The following is a 16,742-nucleotide window of genomic DNA, read 5'->3' on the forward strand; positions in this document are numbered from 1 at the left end:
GAGACTTCCCTACTACATTGTTATCCAATTCTACTCATGTACCGGTAATTACCTCCTTTTTTTCTTGTCAGTCTGAAGATGCAAGTCCTGGGTTCCAGCTGGAGAGGTCTGAAGGAGAGGACCTGCACAGCAGAGACATCCAGACTGGAGTGGCTGGAGTAGCCCCCCCTGTAGCCACGGAGGACCCCACCACTGCCCCAGAGCTGCCCAGGCCCCGACGTAGCATCACGGAGGTCAGTGGAACGCTGAACGCCGTCCTCAAGTCAGAGACAGATACAGAGACTTTAATGGGGCTGGAGCGACTGGGCTGTCCACCTGCTCCCCGCTCAGAGTATTTACTTTATGGTAACCCGAGCCCGAGGATGGATCTGTCCCATCAGGACTCAGGTGACACGTTTCAGACTGGCAATGATCCRTCCTGTTCATACGCTACAGAGATGATACCTGSTGACRTGCCTGTGGGCTTAGATAYACAGACTAATYCAATGAGAGGAGACTGGAACCAGTACAGTAGTAGTGGATACTCTGAAGGGTGCCTRGATAAGAAAGGGGAGAGCCTGGTYGTAGATGAGGTGACTGTGAAAGTGGAGGATGACGCTCTTCTGACATGGAATGCAGACCAGACTCACTTAGGACACTCGCAGGGAAACACCGGTGACTTCTTAGACTACAGGGAAAGCTTCGAGACAAATCTTAATGTGGCGACCCACTCACCTTTACAYGCACTCAGGGATCGCGACCCAGTGTCTACATCGATGGCACCATCTGATTCACACAGCAGCGTCCTTTTCGATCAGCAATTGAACTCAAAGGTCCAAAGGGCCAAGGCTCAGGGAGGGGGAGCAACAACAGACGGTAAAGAGAAGCGGTTCCTCTGCATGTTCTGTAACAAAGGCTTCAGCTGCCCYCAGAAGGTGGAGACCCACCAGAGGGTCCACACAGGGGTGAAACCCTTCAATTGTACGCAGTGTCACATGCGCTTCGCCCAGGCCTGCAACCTGAAGAGGCACCAGAGGGTCCACACAGGGGAGAAACCCTACAGCTGCCCCCAGTGTGAGAAGAGGTTCTCCCACCAGCACCATCTGAAGATGCACCTGAATGTCCATACGGGAGAAAGACCATTTGCCTGTACGCACTGCGGAAAGAGGTTCTCAGAGAGGAGCTACCTCAGGATACATCAGCAGAAAAACCATTCCACTCTATAACATAGAAAGTAACCATTCCACTCGATAGCTTCTGACATTTAGATCAACCCCTGCATTACAGACAAAGATGAATTTTCAGTGTCAGCAGAAAAGATCCACAGATGCCTTTGGAATAACGAGAGTAACAGATTTCAGTGTTAAATATTCCTGGGTAGAATATTGTATCCAGATATTGTGTGATATATAAGCCTGAAAGGTTTGTACTGTGTAGGTTATATGATGTTCACAAATGTCTATTTATTTGCTTCCATTCAACTACTTACACTGAACAAAAATATAAAGGCAACAATTTCAAAGATTTTACAGAGTTACAGGTCATATGTCAATTTAAATAGATAAATGAATTAGGCCCTAATCTATGGACTTCATATGACTGGGCAGGGGCGCAGCCATGGATGGGCCTGAGAGGGCATAGGCCCACCCACTGGGGAGCCAGGCCCAGGTAATCAGAATGAGTTTTTCCCCACAAAAAGGCTTTATTACAAACAAACAATCAGCTTTCCAGGTGGCTGTTCTCAGACTATCCCGCATGTGAAGAAGCCAGATGCGGAGGTCCTGGGCTGGCAATGTTTACATGTGGTTTGCGGTTGTGAGGCCGGTTGGACGTACTGCTAAATTCTCTAAAACAACGTTGGAGGCGGCTTATGGTAGAGAAATGAACATTAAATTATCTGGCAACAGCTCTGGTGGACATTTCTGCAGTCAGCATGCCAATCGCACTCTCCCTCAAAAATGTAGACATCTGTGGCGGTGTGACAAAATTGCACATTTTAGAGTGGCCTWTTATTGTACCCAGCACAAGGTGCACCTTTGTAATGATCCTTCTGTTTAATCAGATTCTTGATATGCCACACCTGTCAGGTGGATGGATTATTTTGGCAAAGGAGAAATGCTCACTAACAGGGATGTAAACAAATTTGCACAACATTTTTGACAAATAAGCTTTTTGTGCGTATGGACAATTTCTGGGATCTTCTATTTCAGCTCATGAAACATGGGACCAACACATTGCAATGTTCATATGGTGTATTTAAAATGTTTATTTTTAATAAACACAAAATGGGACTTCTTAGACTTTGAATGAGGCTATCTTTAGCAGTGGTGGAAAAAGTACCCAAAGGTCWTACTGWAGTAAAAGTAAAGATACCTTAATAGAAAATTAATCAAGTGAAAGTCACACACTAAAATACTTTGAGTAAAAGTATTTGGTTTTAAATATACTTTAAGTATCAAAAGTAATTTACAAACAAAGCATGTGTTTAGTGAGTCCACCAGGGATGTTSTCTTGTTAAGTGTGAATTAGGCAATTTTCCTGTCCTGCTAAGCATTCAAAATGTAACGAGTACTTTTGGGTGTCAAGAGAAAATGTATGGAGTRAAAAGTACATTTATTTTTATTAGGAATGTAGTGGAGTAAAAGTTGTCAAATATAAATAGTAAAGTACAGATACCCAAAACAACTACTTACACCACTGCTCTTTACTATACATCACATTTGATCTCACCCTATTCTGCATACACCCAACAGCGCTTTATAACCATTACATTTAAGGCCTACTAAATATACCTACAAATCAAATGTTATTTGTCACATAAAATGTGCTTTGTAAATAACAGGTGTAGACTAACAGTGAAATGCTTACTTACTGGCCCTTCCCATGCAGAGAGAAAAATGTACAAATAATAAAGAGAACATGAGGAATAAATTCACAATGAGTAGCGATAACTTTGCTATATACATGGAGTACAAGTACCGAGTCAATGTACAGGGGTATGAGGTAATATCAGCCTTATTGCTTGGGGGTAGAAGTGTTCAGGGTCCTGTTGATTCCAGACTTGGTGGATCAGTACCACTTGCCGGTAGCAGAGAGAACAGTCCTGGGTGGCTGGAGCCTTTGACAAGTTTTAGGGCCTTCCTCTGACACCACCTAGTATAGAGTTCCTGGATGGCAGGGAGCTCGGCTCCAGCGACGTGATGGGCCGTACGCACTACCCTCTGTAGCGCTTTGCGTTTGGATGCCAAGCAGTTGCCTAACCAAGCGGTGATGCAGCCAGTCAAGATGCGCTCAATGGTGCAGCTGTTTAACTTTTTGAGGATCTGAGTGCCCATTCCAAATCTTTTCAGCCTCCTGAGGGGGAAATGGTGTTGTGCCCTCTTCACGCCTGTTTTGGTGTGTGTGGACCATGTTAATTCATTAGTGATGTGGACACCAAGGAACTTGAAGCTCTCGACCCGCTCCACTACAGCCCTGTCGATGTGGATGTGGGCGTGCTGGCCCTCATTTTCCTCTAGTCCACGATCAGCTACTTTGTCTTGCTGACGTTGAGGGAAAAGTTGTTGGCCTGGCACCACACTGCCAGGTCACTGACCTCCTGCCTATAGGCTATCTCATCGTCGGTAATCAGGCCTACCACCGTCGTGTCGTCAGCAAACTTAATGGTGTTGGAGTAGTTTGCGCCCACGCAGTCATGGGTGAACAGGGAGTATAGGAGGGGACTAAGCACGCACCCATGAGGGGCCCCCGTGTTGAGGATCAGTGTGGCGGATGTGCCTACCCTCACCACCTGGGGACTGCCCGTCAGGAAGTCCAGGAGAGGGGAGGTGTTCACAATATATACAGTGCATTCGGAAAGTATTCAGACCCCTTGACTTTTTTCCACATTTTGTTATTTACAGCTTTATTCTAAAATGGATTAAATCAAAATCCTCAATCAACACACAATAGCCCGTGATGACAAAGCGAAAGCAGGTGTTTAGAAATTTTTGGCCAACATTAATACCTTATTTTCGTAAGTATTCAGACCCTTTGCTATGAGACTCGAAATTGGAGCTTCAGTTGATCCTGTTTCAATTTGATCATCCTTGAGATGTTTCTACAACTTGGAGTCCACCTGTGGTACAATTCAATTGACTTGGGCATGATTTGGAAAGGCACACACCTTTCTATATAAGGTTCCCACAGTTGACAGTGCATGTCAGAGCAAAAATCAAGCCATGAGGTCAAAGGAATTGTCGCATTACCAGCTCCCGAGACATGGATTGTGGCGAGGCAAAAAATGTTCTGCAGCATTGTAAGGTCCCCAAGAACACAGTGGCCTCCACCATTCTTAAATGGAAGAAGTTGGGGAACCACCAAGACCTCTTCCTAGTAGAAACTGGCCGCCCCAGTCAAATCTGAGGCAATCGGGGAGAAGGGTCTTGGTCAGGGAGGTGAACAAGAACCGATGGTCACCTCATGATCCAAGTCCTCTGGTGGAGAGATGGGAGACCTTCCAGGAAGGGCAACCATCTCTGCAGCCTCGCACCATTCCAGGCCTTATTGTAAGTGGCCAGACGGAAGGCCACTCCTCAATAAAAGATCAATGACAGCCCGCTTGGAGTTTTGCAAAAGGCCACCTAAAGACTCTGGCAGATCATGAGAAACCAGATTCTCTGGTCCGATTAAACCAAGATTTAACTCTCTGTTGGCCTGAATGCCAAAGCGTCACGTCTGAAGGAAACCTGTCACCATCCCATACGTGAAGCATTGGTAGTGGCAGTATTCAATGCTGTGGGTAGGTTTTCAAGCGGCAGGGACTGAAGACTTACAGAAAAGTACAGAAAGATCCTTGATGGAAAACCGCTCAGAGCGCTCAGGACCTCAGACTGGGGGTGAAAGGTTCACCGTCCAACAGGGACAACGACCCTAAGCACACAGCCAATACAACGCAGGAGGCGCTTCAGCCAACAAGCCTCTGAATGTTCTGATTGGCCCAGCAGGGCCCGGACTTTGAACCCGATCGAACATCTCTGGAGAGACCTGAAAATAGCTGTGCAGACCGCTCCCCAGACCAACCTGACAGAGCTTTGAGAGGATCTGCTGAAAAGAATGGGGAAAACTCCCCAAATACGAGTTATGCCAAAAGTTCTGTAGGCGTCATAACGCAAGAACACTTGAGGCTGTAATCGCTGCCAAAGGTGCTTCAACAAAGTACTGAGTAAAGGGTCTGAATACTTATGTAAATGTGATTTCAGTTTTTTATTTTTAATAMATTTGCAAGGGGTCTGAAACACTTACTGTACACTTCAAAATAGTTTAGTCAGGTTTGTCTGAATTTTGACTTATCATAGCTGACTTATTTTTACCCACGACATCATATTTATGTCCTCCATGATGGGTTTAACAACAATGAAGTAATTCTGTAACTACAGTATAGGACTCAAACGTAGTGGGGATGGGTAAACACTCCATGTTGAAAGTGTTTATCTGTGTGTGCATTCTATCACGTGCAAATAAATTGACGATTTTAATTGGCTGATGCACATTGTGAAAGAGCAACTGTTTTGAATTTAAACTGTTTCTAATGTTCACGAGTATGGCCCATCCATCATTAAAGCATGTATTTTCTGTGTCTACGTACCTGAGGGAGTGTATGTCTGTGTAATCTGTATCACCTCTCTCTTCCAGGAGGAGGAGGGTCCAGATGTGCTGCTGGTGAAGGAGGAGGGGTGTGAGGAGGGTCTGGGGAACCCTGAGGGGACCATGGTCATGGAGGACAACCAGACTACACCACCTCCTGAACCCACAGAGGAACCAGCTGAGCAGCACAGGACCACATACGGTCTCACTGAGGTGAGCCCACTCTAAACTACTGTCTGAATGTTATTAGATCAAATCTCTCCGTACTGTTTCACATGATTCTTGCGTAGGTGGCAAAAGAGGTTAATGGTGTTTGAGCCTGTTGTCGGGACTGGCCTKCGGCATATTTTGCGGAGGACGGTTTTCTGGTCCGTGTCAGATTTTTCATACCCAAACCACGTCCRTGCGACCGAAGTTGCCCTTCTTTTAGGTACGAGCTCCGTGTCTCCGTGCTCTGTGTGGCGTTCACTCTCCATGTTTGTTTGTGTTGCAAATTTCCTTCCGCACGGCAAAGCGACGTCCAATTGACTGAAAATATTGCCGTAAAGAGTGTGATTTGCAACACAACGAAATAAACGATAGAGCATAATATGAATTGATAGACGCCCCAGGTCTTGATTAATTTTGTCTTACGTGTGGGACTATGCCTTTGAATTTTCAAACCATTTTAATGAGTGTCATGTAATTAAATCAACTAATACATTTGCATCGTGTCAAATCAAGTAACATGTTTGCATAGTACTCATAGCAATCCCTCATTGCCCAATCAGAAGATGCTCCATAGCAGGGTGCTCATATCAGATTTCTTGATCCAACATCCTCTCACTCTGTATCTCTTACAGTCAGTAGACATGGAGGATGGGAAGCCTGATCTGCTGCTGGTCAAAGAGGAGACAATAGAAGACGGTCCAGAGAGCATTGACCTGCTGAGTGGACTAAAGRTKSGGGAGCAAGGTAAGGGAGAAATACATATAGCCTACATACAGTAATAGAATAGTGATGCACCTGGTTATTATTCTTTCTTCATTTATACAATGAAATCAATACAACTTAWGTTTATATACAAAAACACACATTATAATGTATGAACTTGACCAGGTAATTGCTCAAAAAATGTATGAGTTTCCCTTCAGTCAGTCAACTTCGGTACAACAAGTCGCACTCTCGCGACTTCGGTTGAAAAATCTACAATCACGCCTGACAAGGCCAATGAAATACGTGCCTCGCTGGAAGCCMYGCCTTCCACAGGTGATAAGCATGAGGCACAGATTCCTTCCTTCAATTATTCTGCTCTTCACCTCGGTGTAAACAGGAATGATTCACACTACTAAAACACAATTGGAAAACGAGACTTACGTTGCGCCAACTAAACTGTCMCATAGTGGTASAGCATGCTCACCCTCTGGACGTTGTGTGCTTTAGTTTGTATTTGTTCTCATAAGTTTCCYAATCACGAACAATTAGTTATGCTTCAATTTGCTAGAAGAAAATTAGTAAAACGGTTAAGAAAGCGACCGAGATGACGATGTGTACATTCCCCCAGTCATGCAGTTATACTATTTCTCTGAAAGATACTCACGATTTATGTGTATTTTGTCTCGGCTTGGAGCATGCTCTGGTGGCCCTTGCTTGAACCAGTCCGTGTGCGCATTGCCACATACTGCGTGCAAACTCCCTGGAAAGACATGTCGAATTCTTGAAAAAGCTTGGAGTTACCGATGGCGACTTTCCTTTCCCGGATGCTGGTACCTCGCCTGGGACTGAGGTGCAGGAAGCAGAGAGAGACTTGGGGCTTTGGTGGAACTATCCTCTCAGCTAGGAGGTAGTGAGCTGGCTGGTTTGTCTCCCATGATGACATACAGGGCACAGGTTCGGATGACAACTTGGTGTTCTGGACGCTCCAGGAGTTTCTCGGAAGAGGACTTAGTTCCGGGACAGCCACCCCCTAACGCTACGTGAGTAGTTGGGGAGACCCTGGTATCCAACACATTGTTCATAGAATTGTGCTGCAGGGTGGCTATACATTTGGAGTTGAAGTGGCCATGTTCACACCCGCGGCAGAAGTCATCAAGGTTCGGAGGGAAGTACCTGCCCCCTGTGGTTGCCACAGTCAAGCACCACCTACCCCAGTTTCTGTATTTCGAAGAATTTACGACAACCTGGTCCAAGCCGCATTCAGCTAAGCTGATGCTGCATGGTATGCCTCCTTCATGGATCTGGAGGGGAGGGATTGGGCGGGGCTGGTGCACACGCCTCCAGTTTATAGCAAGCTACATGGCTACCTAGCCTGTTGGATAACAAGGGTGTGGCTAATGCAGATCCTACGCTTCCTAACAAACACTGTCGTTTTCAGCTGCTCAGCTGGATAAGATGTATCGTGCAGAGGGGGTAGCTGATTTTTGTCGTCTGTAGCTGTACTGCAGATCTACCAGACAGAGTTGCTGCTGGAGCTGGGCACTTCTTTGGCCCCATGCAGAGCTCCTGGATGAGATTTGTGTTACGGCTGACTTCATTCTGTGCACATCCCGGTGCACCGTTCTGGCACTCGGGAAGAGCAGGGGCGCTACTGTGGTGGCACACTGTCGTCTTTGACGTTTTCAGACAGAGAGGGACAGACAAATGTCCTCCGGGGTTGTCCGGTTCGGCCCTGGAGGCCATGCACGCCTAGTTCAAGGCCAGAAGGAAGAGGAGCAGTGTGCTTTTCTCCCATTGAAGTCCTTTGGGGATGCTGGGCCTGCTAAGCGGGCTGTCCCGGGGGCCCGGGCCAGCACAAGGTCGTACCCGCTTGTTTGCCAGACGCAACATCAGTCTGCCTGGCCAGAGGTGACATGGTCCTGCCACGGCGCGGGGAAGGATACTTCAGGCAAACGTTTCCACCTAAACACATTGTTTCAACCCCATTGTTTGTGAGTTTCAAGAGTGTTGTGTATTCTACATGTGAGTTCAATAAAACATGTCCCTCCACAATCAGACACAAGTTTGTTGAGAGTGGTGGAAACTTATTTTTCCCATGCCACTACTGGGGGCGTCATGCCCCCTCAGATGGCACTTTACAGGAGACTCGCTGCCTGCTCTGGCGCACATGCGCAGTGTTGCCCTGGGTCATGCGAACAGTGACTACAGGCTACAATTCTTTGTACGAATCCCCCCCACGTTTTGCGGCGTCATCACATAAACTGTTCTCCTGGTCTTAGTGCCAGTATTAAGGGAGGAAATATCCTTCCTGCTCCAGAATAAGCAGAACGAGTGGTTTATCTGTTGGAAGCTCAGGACAGCTGGTACAGTCTATTTCCTGGTTACGAAAAGGGACGGTGGTTTAAGCCCTATTCTAGACATGCGTTTCCTGAACAAGCATCTCAGAGTTTGCAAGTTCAAAATACTCACAAACCAGTGGCTGTTACAGTCCGTACGTCCCGGCGATTGGTTCACCCACCATCGGCCTGCCTAAAGGATGCGTACTTTCATGTGCCCATGTACCYCTGTCACAAAGTTCCCGAGGTTCCATTTCGAGGCTATATTCTACACGTTTTTGGTACTCCCGTTCGGCTCGTCCCTCTCGCCTCGTCTTTTCACAGGTGGTGGAGGGAGCTCTTGTACCCATCAGAGGCTGAGTGTGTTGGCCTATCTGGACAATTGGCTGATAGCAGTCAAAGGAACAAGCGGGCTAGTTAGACTCATCCTTAAATTGTGCTTTTCTATCCCCGGAGAGGGTGTTTGGGTTCCAGCTCTGCCTGGCCCAATTTTGGTTTGGGTGCACAGTACATTTTCGCAAGTTTCATCTGCCTACTGAGGATGATKGCTTCTATGATGGTGGTCATTCCCTCAGGATTATTATTGATGCAGCTGTTCCAGTGCTGGGTCCGAGTAACGCACTTTGATACATCTCRCCGGTCAATTCCGGTGTCCCCGACATGCCTTCGGGCACTGGCCCAGTGGAGGGATCCCCAGCTACTGTCGCAAGGGGTTCTCATGGGCCAGGTGTTGTCCCACAAGGTGGTCACCAAAGACTCATCCCCCCAGGGGTGGATGGGTGCTGTGCGAGGGGTTACTCAATTTGTAAAGTATGGACGGTGTCATAAAGCCCGGCATATCAATTACCTGTAACTTCTGACACTCAGGAGTGGAGACTAGGGCCATCGTAGATTTTTATGCATCGCCAGAAAACGCACCATGTTATCTAGTTCTCATTGAGGGACCAGAGTGCCCAGTTGGAAATGATCGCTCTGGTGCACCAGTGGCCTCACCCTCCTTTACGCATTTCCGCCAGTGGTTCTGATTCAGCACACGTTGGAGAGGGTGTGCCGGGAGGGCTTACCATTGATTCTTGTGGCTCCCCGTTGGCCCAGGCAGCCTTGGTTTTGCGGACATCATTTGCCTTTTAGGTGGGGACCTGTGGCAACTCCCGTTGCACAGGGAATTGTTGTCCCAGGCGCACAGGCAGGTTTGGCACGGGAGGCCGGATATTCGGTTCCAATGGGCCTGGCTCCTGAGAGGTCCAATCTGATGGCTAGAGGTTTACCGCCAAATGTTATTGCTACCATTCAGTCTGCAAGGGCGCCAAGATTTGAGCTATGGGTTTGAGCTATGGGGCCAAGATAAAGCACTTGTTCCTTATAAGTGCTCTTGGAGGGACATCCTTATGTTCCTGCATGAGCTTTTTGAGCAGGGGCGGGCATTCTCAACATTTAAAAGTGTACATGGCCGCTATCTCAGCRTGTCATTTGGGAATTGACGGAGCCTCACCAGGGGCCCACCCCCWGATTGTGCGGTTCCTGAAAGGTGTACATTGTCTCAGACCGGTCTCTAAACCTATTGCGCCCACATGGGACTTGGCTCTGGTTTTGGAGGCACTATGTGCTGCCCTCTTTGAGCCTCTGAAGTCAGTGGATCTGAAGATCCTCTCCTAGAAAAGGTCTCTGCTCATGGCTTTGGCCTCAGTTAAACTTGATGGACTTGCACGCGTTATCCGTACACTCTTCCTGGACTCCGTTCGCCCTGGGCGACTAAGGTGACAATGTGGCCTCCACGAAAGTCATGTCCTTTAGCTTTAAAGCTATTTCCCTTTTCACCTCCTCGTTTTGCTTCTGAAGAGCAAAAGAGGTTACATGTGCGGTGTGCGCTTTATGCACGTACTTTGAACTGACCTGGGATATCCGGTTATGTGACCATCTTTTTGTATGTGTTGCTAATCCAGCTTGTGGCAAGGAGCTCTCTAAACACTCTCTCTCCCACTGGGTTGTGGAGGCTATCGCCCTGGCATATAGCGGCAAGGGTTACCTAGCTGTGGCAGCTCCCACTTCACAAGAGGTCTGGCAGCGTCTTGGGCGTTGTTTAAAAGGTTGACTAGAGGAGATATTTGTGCTGCGGCGAGTTGGGCATCACCACACAAGTGATATTTTATTGCTTGGATGTCACAGCTCCCAGTGTAGCCCGCTGTGCTTACGGCTGTGATGGGAAGTAAACAGGCAGCGCACTGTGTGCGCAATAACCAGGTCTGGGTGGTCTGCCATGAGCTGTTTTAATTTAGTATCCGTTAGAATCACGCCCCAAGCAGAACCCATTTCCCCATAGTATGTTATACTGAAGTGGACTGACTGAAAGGGAACGTAATGTTATCGCTATAATACAGTTCCCCGATGGAGAGAAATTAGGTACAACACTTGTTTGGCCCCGCGCCACCCGTTCCTGGGCTCGATGAAAAGCAGTATTAAATGGAAGTAATCAATCCAGTTTCACTCCTACAGGGAACAGTAGTTATAGTCACAACGTTATGTTCTCTGCCATGTTTGTAAAATCTGTTTTGTTACCTCTTCCTGCAGGTGGTTGGCTGGAGGCTAACAGAGGAGACTGGRCGGCCATTTTGGATTCCCAGACCGATGCAGTTAAGGGACCAGGGGATAACGTCACTCAGCAGGCCAGGACCAGAGGCGACATAGTAGAGGTCTGTGGATGGGACAGCATCCTCAACTCTGGGCCTGGGATCAACACTGTTAACCACAACCARAAACAGACAGCCAAACACAAAACCACATCTGAATTTAGTCTCCATGACAACAGACTGGCTGAGACTACAGCGAGGCGTAGATTTGGTCTGCGGGTACGGGGAGGTGTCCGTATGCGGCTGGAGAGAACAGACACCGACTCGGCTAGCRATGCTCCGTCCTGCTCCTATAGTTGTGATTCAGAGAGACTGATGGTGCCTCAGGTTAACACCCTAACAGGTGCTGCCTTAAGCCTGCCTTCTATAGGATCTATCAACTGGAACATGGACCCTGTGACAACACAGACACTCTCTGGCCTTCATCCTCCTCACACTCTCCTAATGTTAAACCAGACCTCAGACAATGCTTCAACACTAAATGGCTACAYAAGCCCATTGACAAATGACAGTAGTAGAGACGGAATCAGGAAAGAGAAGCGCTTCCCGTGTTCATTCTGTGGGAAAGCTTTCAGTTTCCCCAAACAGGTGGAGATCCACCAGAGGATACACACRGGGGAGAAACCATTCGGCTGCCACCTGTGCCGGGCCCGTTTCTCCCGATCGACCCACCTGAAGAGGCACCAGAGGGTYCACACAGGGGAGAAACCCTACAGCTGTCCACAGTGTGAGAAGAGGTTCTCCCACCAGCACAATATGAAAGTKCACCTGAAGGTCCACACAGGAGAGAGGCCGTTCGCCTGTACGCACTGYGGGAAGAGGTTCTCAGAGAGGAGATACATCAGGATACACCAGCAGAAAATGCACACGACCCATGTATAGGGTATAGTGACATGTAATGTAGTACAAGCATTTTGCTACACCCGCAATAACATCTGCTAAACKTGTAAGTGGCCAATATAATTTGATTTGATGATTTAGTACTAGATAGTTTGTAGTTCATTCTGTTAGCTTGGGATGTAGAGGGATACTGATAGGTGACCTGAGGAGGAATGAGTATGATGAGGAGAGTAGATGATATGGTTGGTGTGATGGTGTCTGTAAAAATGCTTCACTGATTGTAAAGTGACCATTGTCCTGTTGTGTGCAGTGTAATCGTTTGATCCTTCTCCAAAGTAATTCTAAAATTAATTTGATCAAAGCGAGGGTACCGATTTACAGAAAAGGTTCAAGAGTTTACCATAGTGAGAAGTATTCTACTTGTAACATATTGTTTGTGAAATAAAAGTACTGTACTTCAACGTTAGGTGTGTAGGACTATTGATTGAAATCAAATACAAAATTGACTTCATGCTGACTGACTTGGTTATTTTTGTATCAATGAAGGTCCTGAGTTTCCCTTATCAGTCTAACCAAAACATATACTTAATTCACATATGGACATTTTTTTTATAATAAAACTATGGTTCCATAGTGTTAGGTACTTGAATCACAGTGTTAGAGATGGGCTTTGACTGTGTTAACATTCTTTATAATTATCGTTTGTGTACGTGATAAGTTTCTTATATAAATCTTTATATTATCTTCTGTTAATTTGTGTTTTGCAGTCCATGGGAACCTGCTGATGATCCAGTGGCTAAGGCTAAGGGCTTGTCCAGACACTCTGTGTTGTGCATAAGAACAGCCCTTAGCCGTGGTATATTGGCCATATATCACAAACCCCCAAGTTGCCTATATGCATTTATAAACTGATGGAATTACCAATGGAATTAAGCAATAAAAATATGTTTTGTCATACACGTGGTATACGTCTGATAAACCACGGCTGTCAGCCAATCATTATTCAGGACTCGAACCACCCAGTTTATAATGTTAAACATAGCATTCAGTGTTTAGTGTTTACTTTGTAAATCAGGAGGTGCTGGAACTAAGTGAGCCCTAGAGTTGGGTGACTTGGGGAGTTCTGAGGTACCAGAACGCATGAGGGGGRAAAAAGCACCTTTATTATAAAGCGTTGCATGCATATCATCGCGTTGGAGTAGTGGCATAGAGCAGTAGAGTAGAGGCACTTACAGATGTTTCACACATGGGGAACATTTTTAGTAGCCTAGGGTTCGGGAAAATGTTGGCCTTTTATAAACGCATTTTATACGTCATTTATATGACTGGAGAATTTGGCAGAATCTTTTTAATACTGCACAAATGATCGAAATGGCAGGCTACTTTGTCACTGACAAACCGAGATTCTGAGATCAATAAAAACACCCTTGTCTTGAATCCATCAATAGCCCAGGTCTAGGTGTGTGGGGAGACATATTGTAGGCTACAATATGAGGTAATTATAGTCCTAAAAATGCTTTCCAGTTTAACTGACTCACCCAATGATGCGCAGCTTACTCGCTGATGATTGTCGATGCGCTCATGCCAAAAGCTTCTTTTGTAAAACAATATTTGGAAGTTGATCAAATATTTTGGTAGTCTACAGCAGAGAGATTCGTCTTCTCTTTTCAGCAGGAGCAATTGCTTTCCAACCTGTGTTTTCCCTCGATTGTATTTGAAATATTGCTTAAGGCCTGTTTTGTCTGCCTGCTGATTTTTCACTGACAGATTTGTTGCGCGTTCCCGACTATAGTCTATTCCTTGTTATTGAGCTRCAATCCACAGCTAGGCTATTTAAAAAAGAAGCCAATGATCCTCTGTTGCTAAATTATAGTCATTCTCATGGTGTAGTAGGCTATTCTGAATGATTTCATTTATTTCTGAACAGACAGCAGTAGTCCTATAACTTTGGCAAATGTATTTCAATTTATCAAGGGTGTTGCAGTTCCTCCAGAACCCTTCACGCAGCTATGATTCTATAAGGAAATAAATGATGAAGTGTAACACTGGAGAGATGAGTTGCAGGCTCATGTCGATCAGAGCAGAGGGCGAGAGGTCATAGAAAGTGAATCTCACTCTAGTTATGTGAGATTCTCACAAAGCCACCGCCTCGGGGTGGTCTCAAACATAGGTTACAATGTTGCACAAACTCTAAACCTGGGCCGGCCCAACCCAAATCAACTCTTAGAATATTAGACCCGTGCTGAAAATCTACTTTTTCACATTATGTTTTTTTGTGGGGGCAGGAGAATAAACAATGGCAACTGAGAGAGAAAAATCCACGGCAAAAGAGGTACCGGATCCTGCCAAATAGGTTCCGGAACAAAACAGTTCAAAACGGAGAGGCGCCRGATCCTTTTCCGGCAGGATCCAGCTCAAATTAAGCACTATCTGTTTACCTTACTGTATCTGTTTACCTTGTGTGTTCTGATTGAGAGGTTGGGTTAAATGCCACATTTTCAGTTGTACCACTGACTAGGTATATCCCCCTTTCCCTTCCCTTTCTATGCGAGATAAATATTCCTCTCGAGGCTCATTCAAGTTGAAAGAGCAATAGGAGGGCTATATGTACTCTGACAAGCAGTCAATGCACAACAATTCTTAATGCAATCGCGGGAAAACACTTTTGAAAGCAGTTTTGTCACATGTATTTTCAAAGCAGTTTTGGCATTTGTTGAAAAATGCTTCAGCCTATGTACATTTTATAGCCACATCTGATAATATTGTAATGAAACAGGCAGGGAGCAGGTCTCGAACCCTCGACCTCCTAGCCCGAGGTCCGGCGCGCTATCGACTGTGCCGCAAAAGCATGCTCGAGCGGCAGAGTCGATTTCCGCGCTTATAAACCCAGGGTCGTTACAATATAGACCATGCATAGGTCAAATACAGTGCATTCGGAAAGTATTCAGACCCCTTGACTTTTTCCACATTTTGTTAACAGCCTTATTCTAAAATTGATTAAATCGATCTTTTTCCCTAATTAATCTACACACAATACCCCATAATGACAAAGCAAAGACAGTTTTTTTCTAATTATTTTCAAATGTATTTTTTTTTTAAATACAAAAAAACAGATTTACATAAGTATTCAGACCCTTTACTCAGTACTTTGTTGAAGCACCTTTGGCAGCACCTCACGGCCAAATGTGATACAGCCTGGATTCGAACCAAGGACTGTAGTGACGCCTCTTGCACTGAGATGCAGTGCCTTAGACCGCTGAGACACTCGGGACCCCTCAAGCTCTGTCAGGTTGGATGGGGAGTGTTCCTGTACAGCTATTTTCAGGTCTCTCCAGAGATGTTCGATCGGATTCAAGTCTGGGCTCTGCCTGGGCCACTCAAGGACATTCAGAGACTTGTCCCGAAGCCACTCCTGTGTTGTCTTGGCTGTGTGCTTAGGGTCGTTGTCCTGTGGAAGGTGAACCTTCGCCCCAGCCTGAGGTCCTGAGCGCTCTGGAGCAGGTTTTCATCAAGATCTCTGTACTTTGGTCCGTTCATATTTCCCTCGATCCTGCAAGTCACTTGGGGTATGTCTCTATAAGCTGGGCACATCTAGCCACTGGGATTTTTGTCCATTCTTCAAGGCAAAACTGCTTCAGCTCCTTCAAGTTGGATGGGTTCCGCTGGTGTACAGCAATCTTTAAGTCATACCACAGATTCTCAATTGGATTGAGGTCTGGGCTTTGACTAGGCCATTCCAAGAAATTAAATGTTCCTCTTAAACCACTTGAGTGTTGCTTAGCAGTATGCTTAGGGTCATTGTCCTGCTGGAAGGTGAACCTCCATCCCAGTCTCAAATCTCTGGAAGACTGAAACAGGTTTCCCTCAAGAATTTCCCTGTATTTAGTGCCATCCATCATTCCTTCAATTCTGACCAGTTTCCAGTCCCTGCCGATGAAAAACATCCCCACAGCATGATGCTGCCACCATGCTTCACTGTGGGGATGGTGTTCTCGGGGTGATGAGAGGTGTTGGGTTTGCGTCAGACATAACATTTTCCTTGATGGCCAAAAGCTAAATTTTTGTCTCATCTGACCAGAGTACCTTCTTCCATATGTTTGGGAGTCTCCCACATGCCTTTTGGTGAACCAAAACGTAATGCTTTTTTGTTTCTTTAAGCGATGGCTTTTTTCTGGCCACTCTTCCGTAAATCCCAGCTCTGTGGAGTGTATGGCTTAAAGTGGTCCTATGGACAGATACACCAATCTCCGCTGTGGCTGGGTCTTTCAGGGTCTTTCAGCATGACAATGATCCCAAACACACCTCCCGGGCAACGAAGGAGTGGCTTCGTAAGAAGCTTTCAAGGTCCTGGAGTGGCCTAGCCAGTCTCCAGATCTCAACCCATAGAAAATCTTTGGAGGGAGTTGAAAGTCTGTGTTGC

The 16,742-nt window shown here is 46.2% G+C and overlaps 1 protein-coding gene across 1 annotated transcript in view; it reads left to right on the forward strand.

Annotated features, from left to right (window-relative positions):
* The window catches only part of LOC111971318 (uncharacterized), a 95,912-nt gene that overhangs the window by 55,476 nt on the left and 23,694 nt on the right, over positions 1–16,742 (forward strand). The window contains 4 exon segments of the mRNA XM_070446025.1: positions 72–1,190; positions 5,653–5,817; positions 6,447–6,558; positions 11,424–12,361. Coding sequence (XP_070302126.1) covers positions 72–1,190; positions 5,653–5,817; positions 6,447–6,558; positions 11,424–12,361 — 2,334 coding nt within the window.

The sequence above is a fragment of the Salvelinus sp. IW2-2015 genome, linkage group LG13 (genome assembly GCF_002910315.2).
Source record: "Salvelinus sp. IW2-2015 linkage group LG13, ASM291031v2, whole genome shotgun sequence".
NCBI lineage: Eukaryota > Metazoa > Chordata > Actinopteri > Salmoniformes > Salmonidae > Salvelinus > Salvelinus sp. IW2-2015.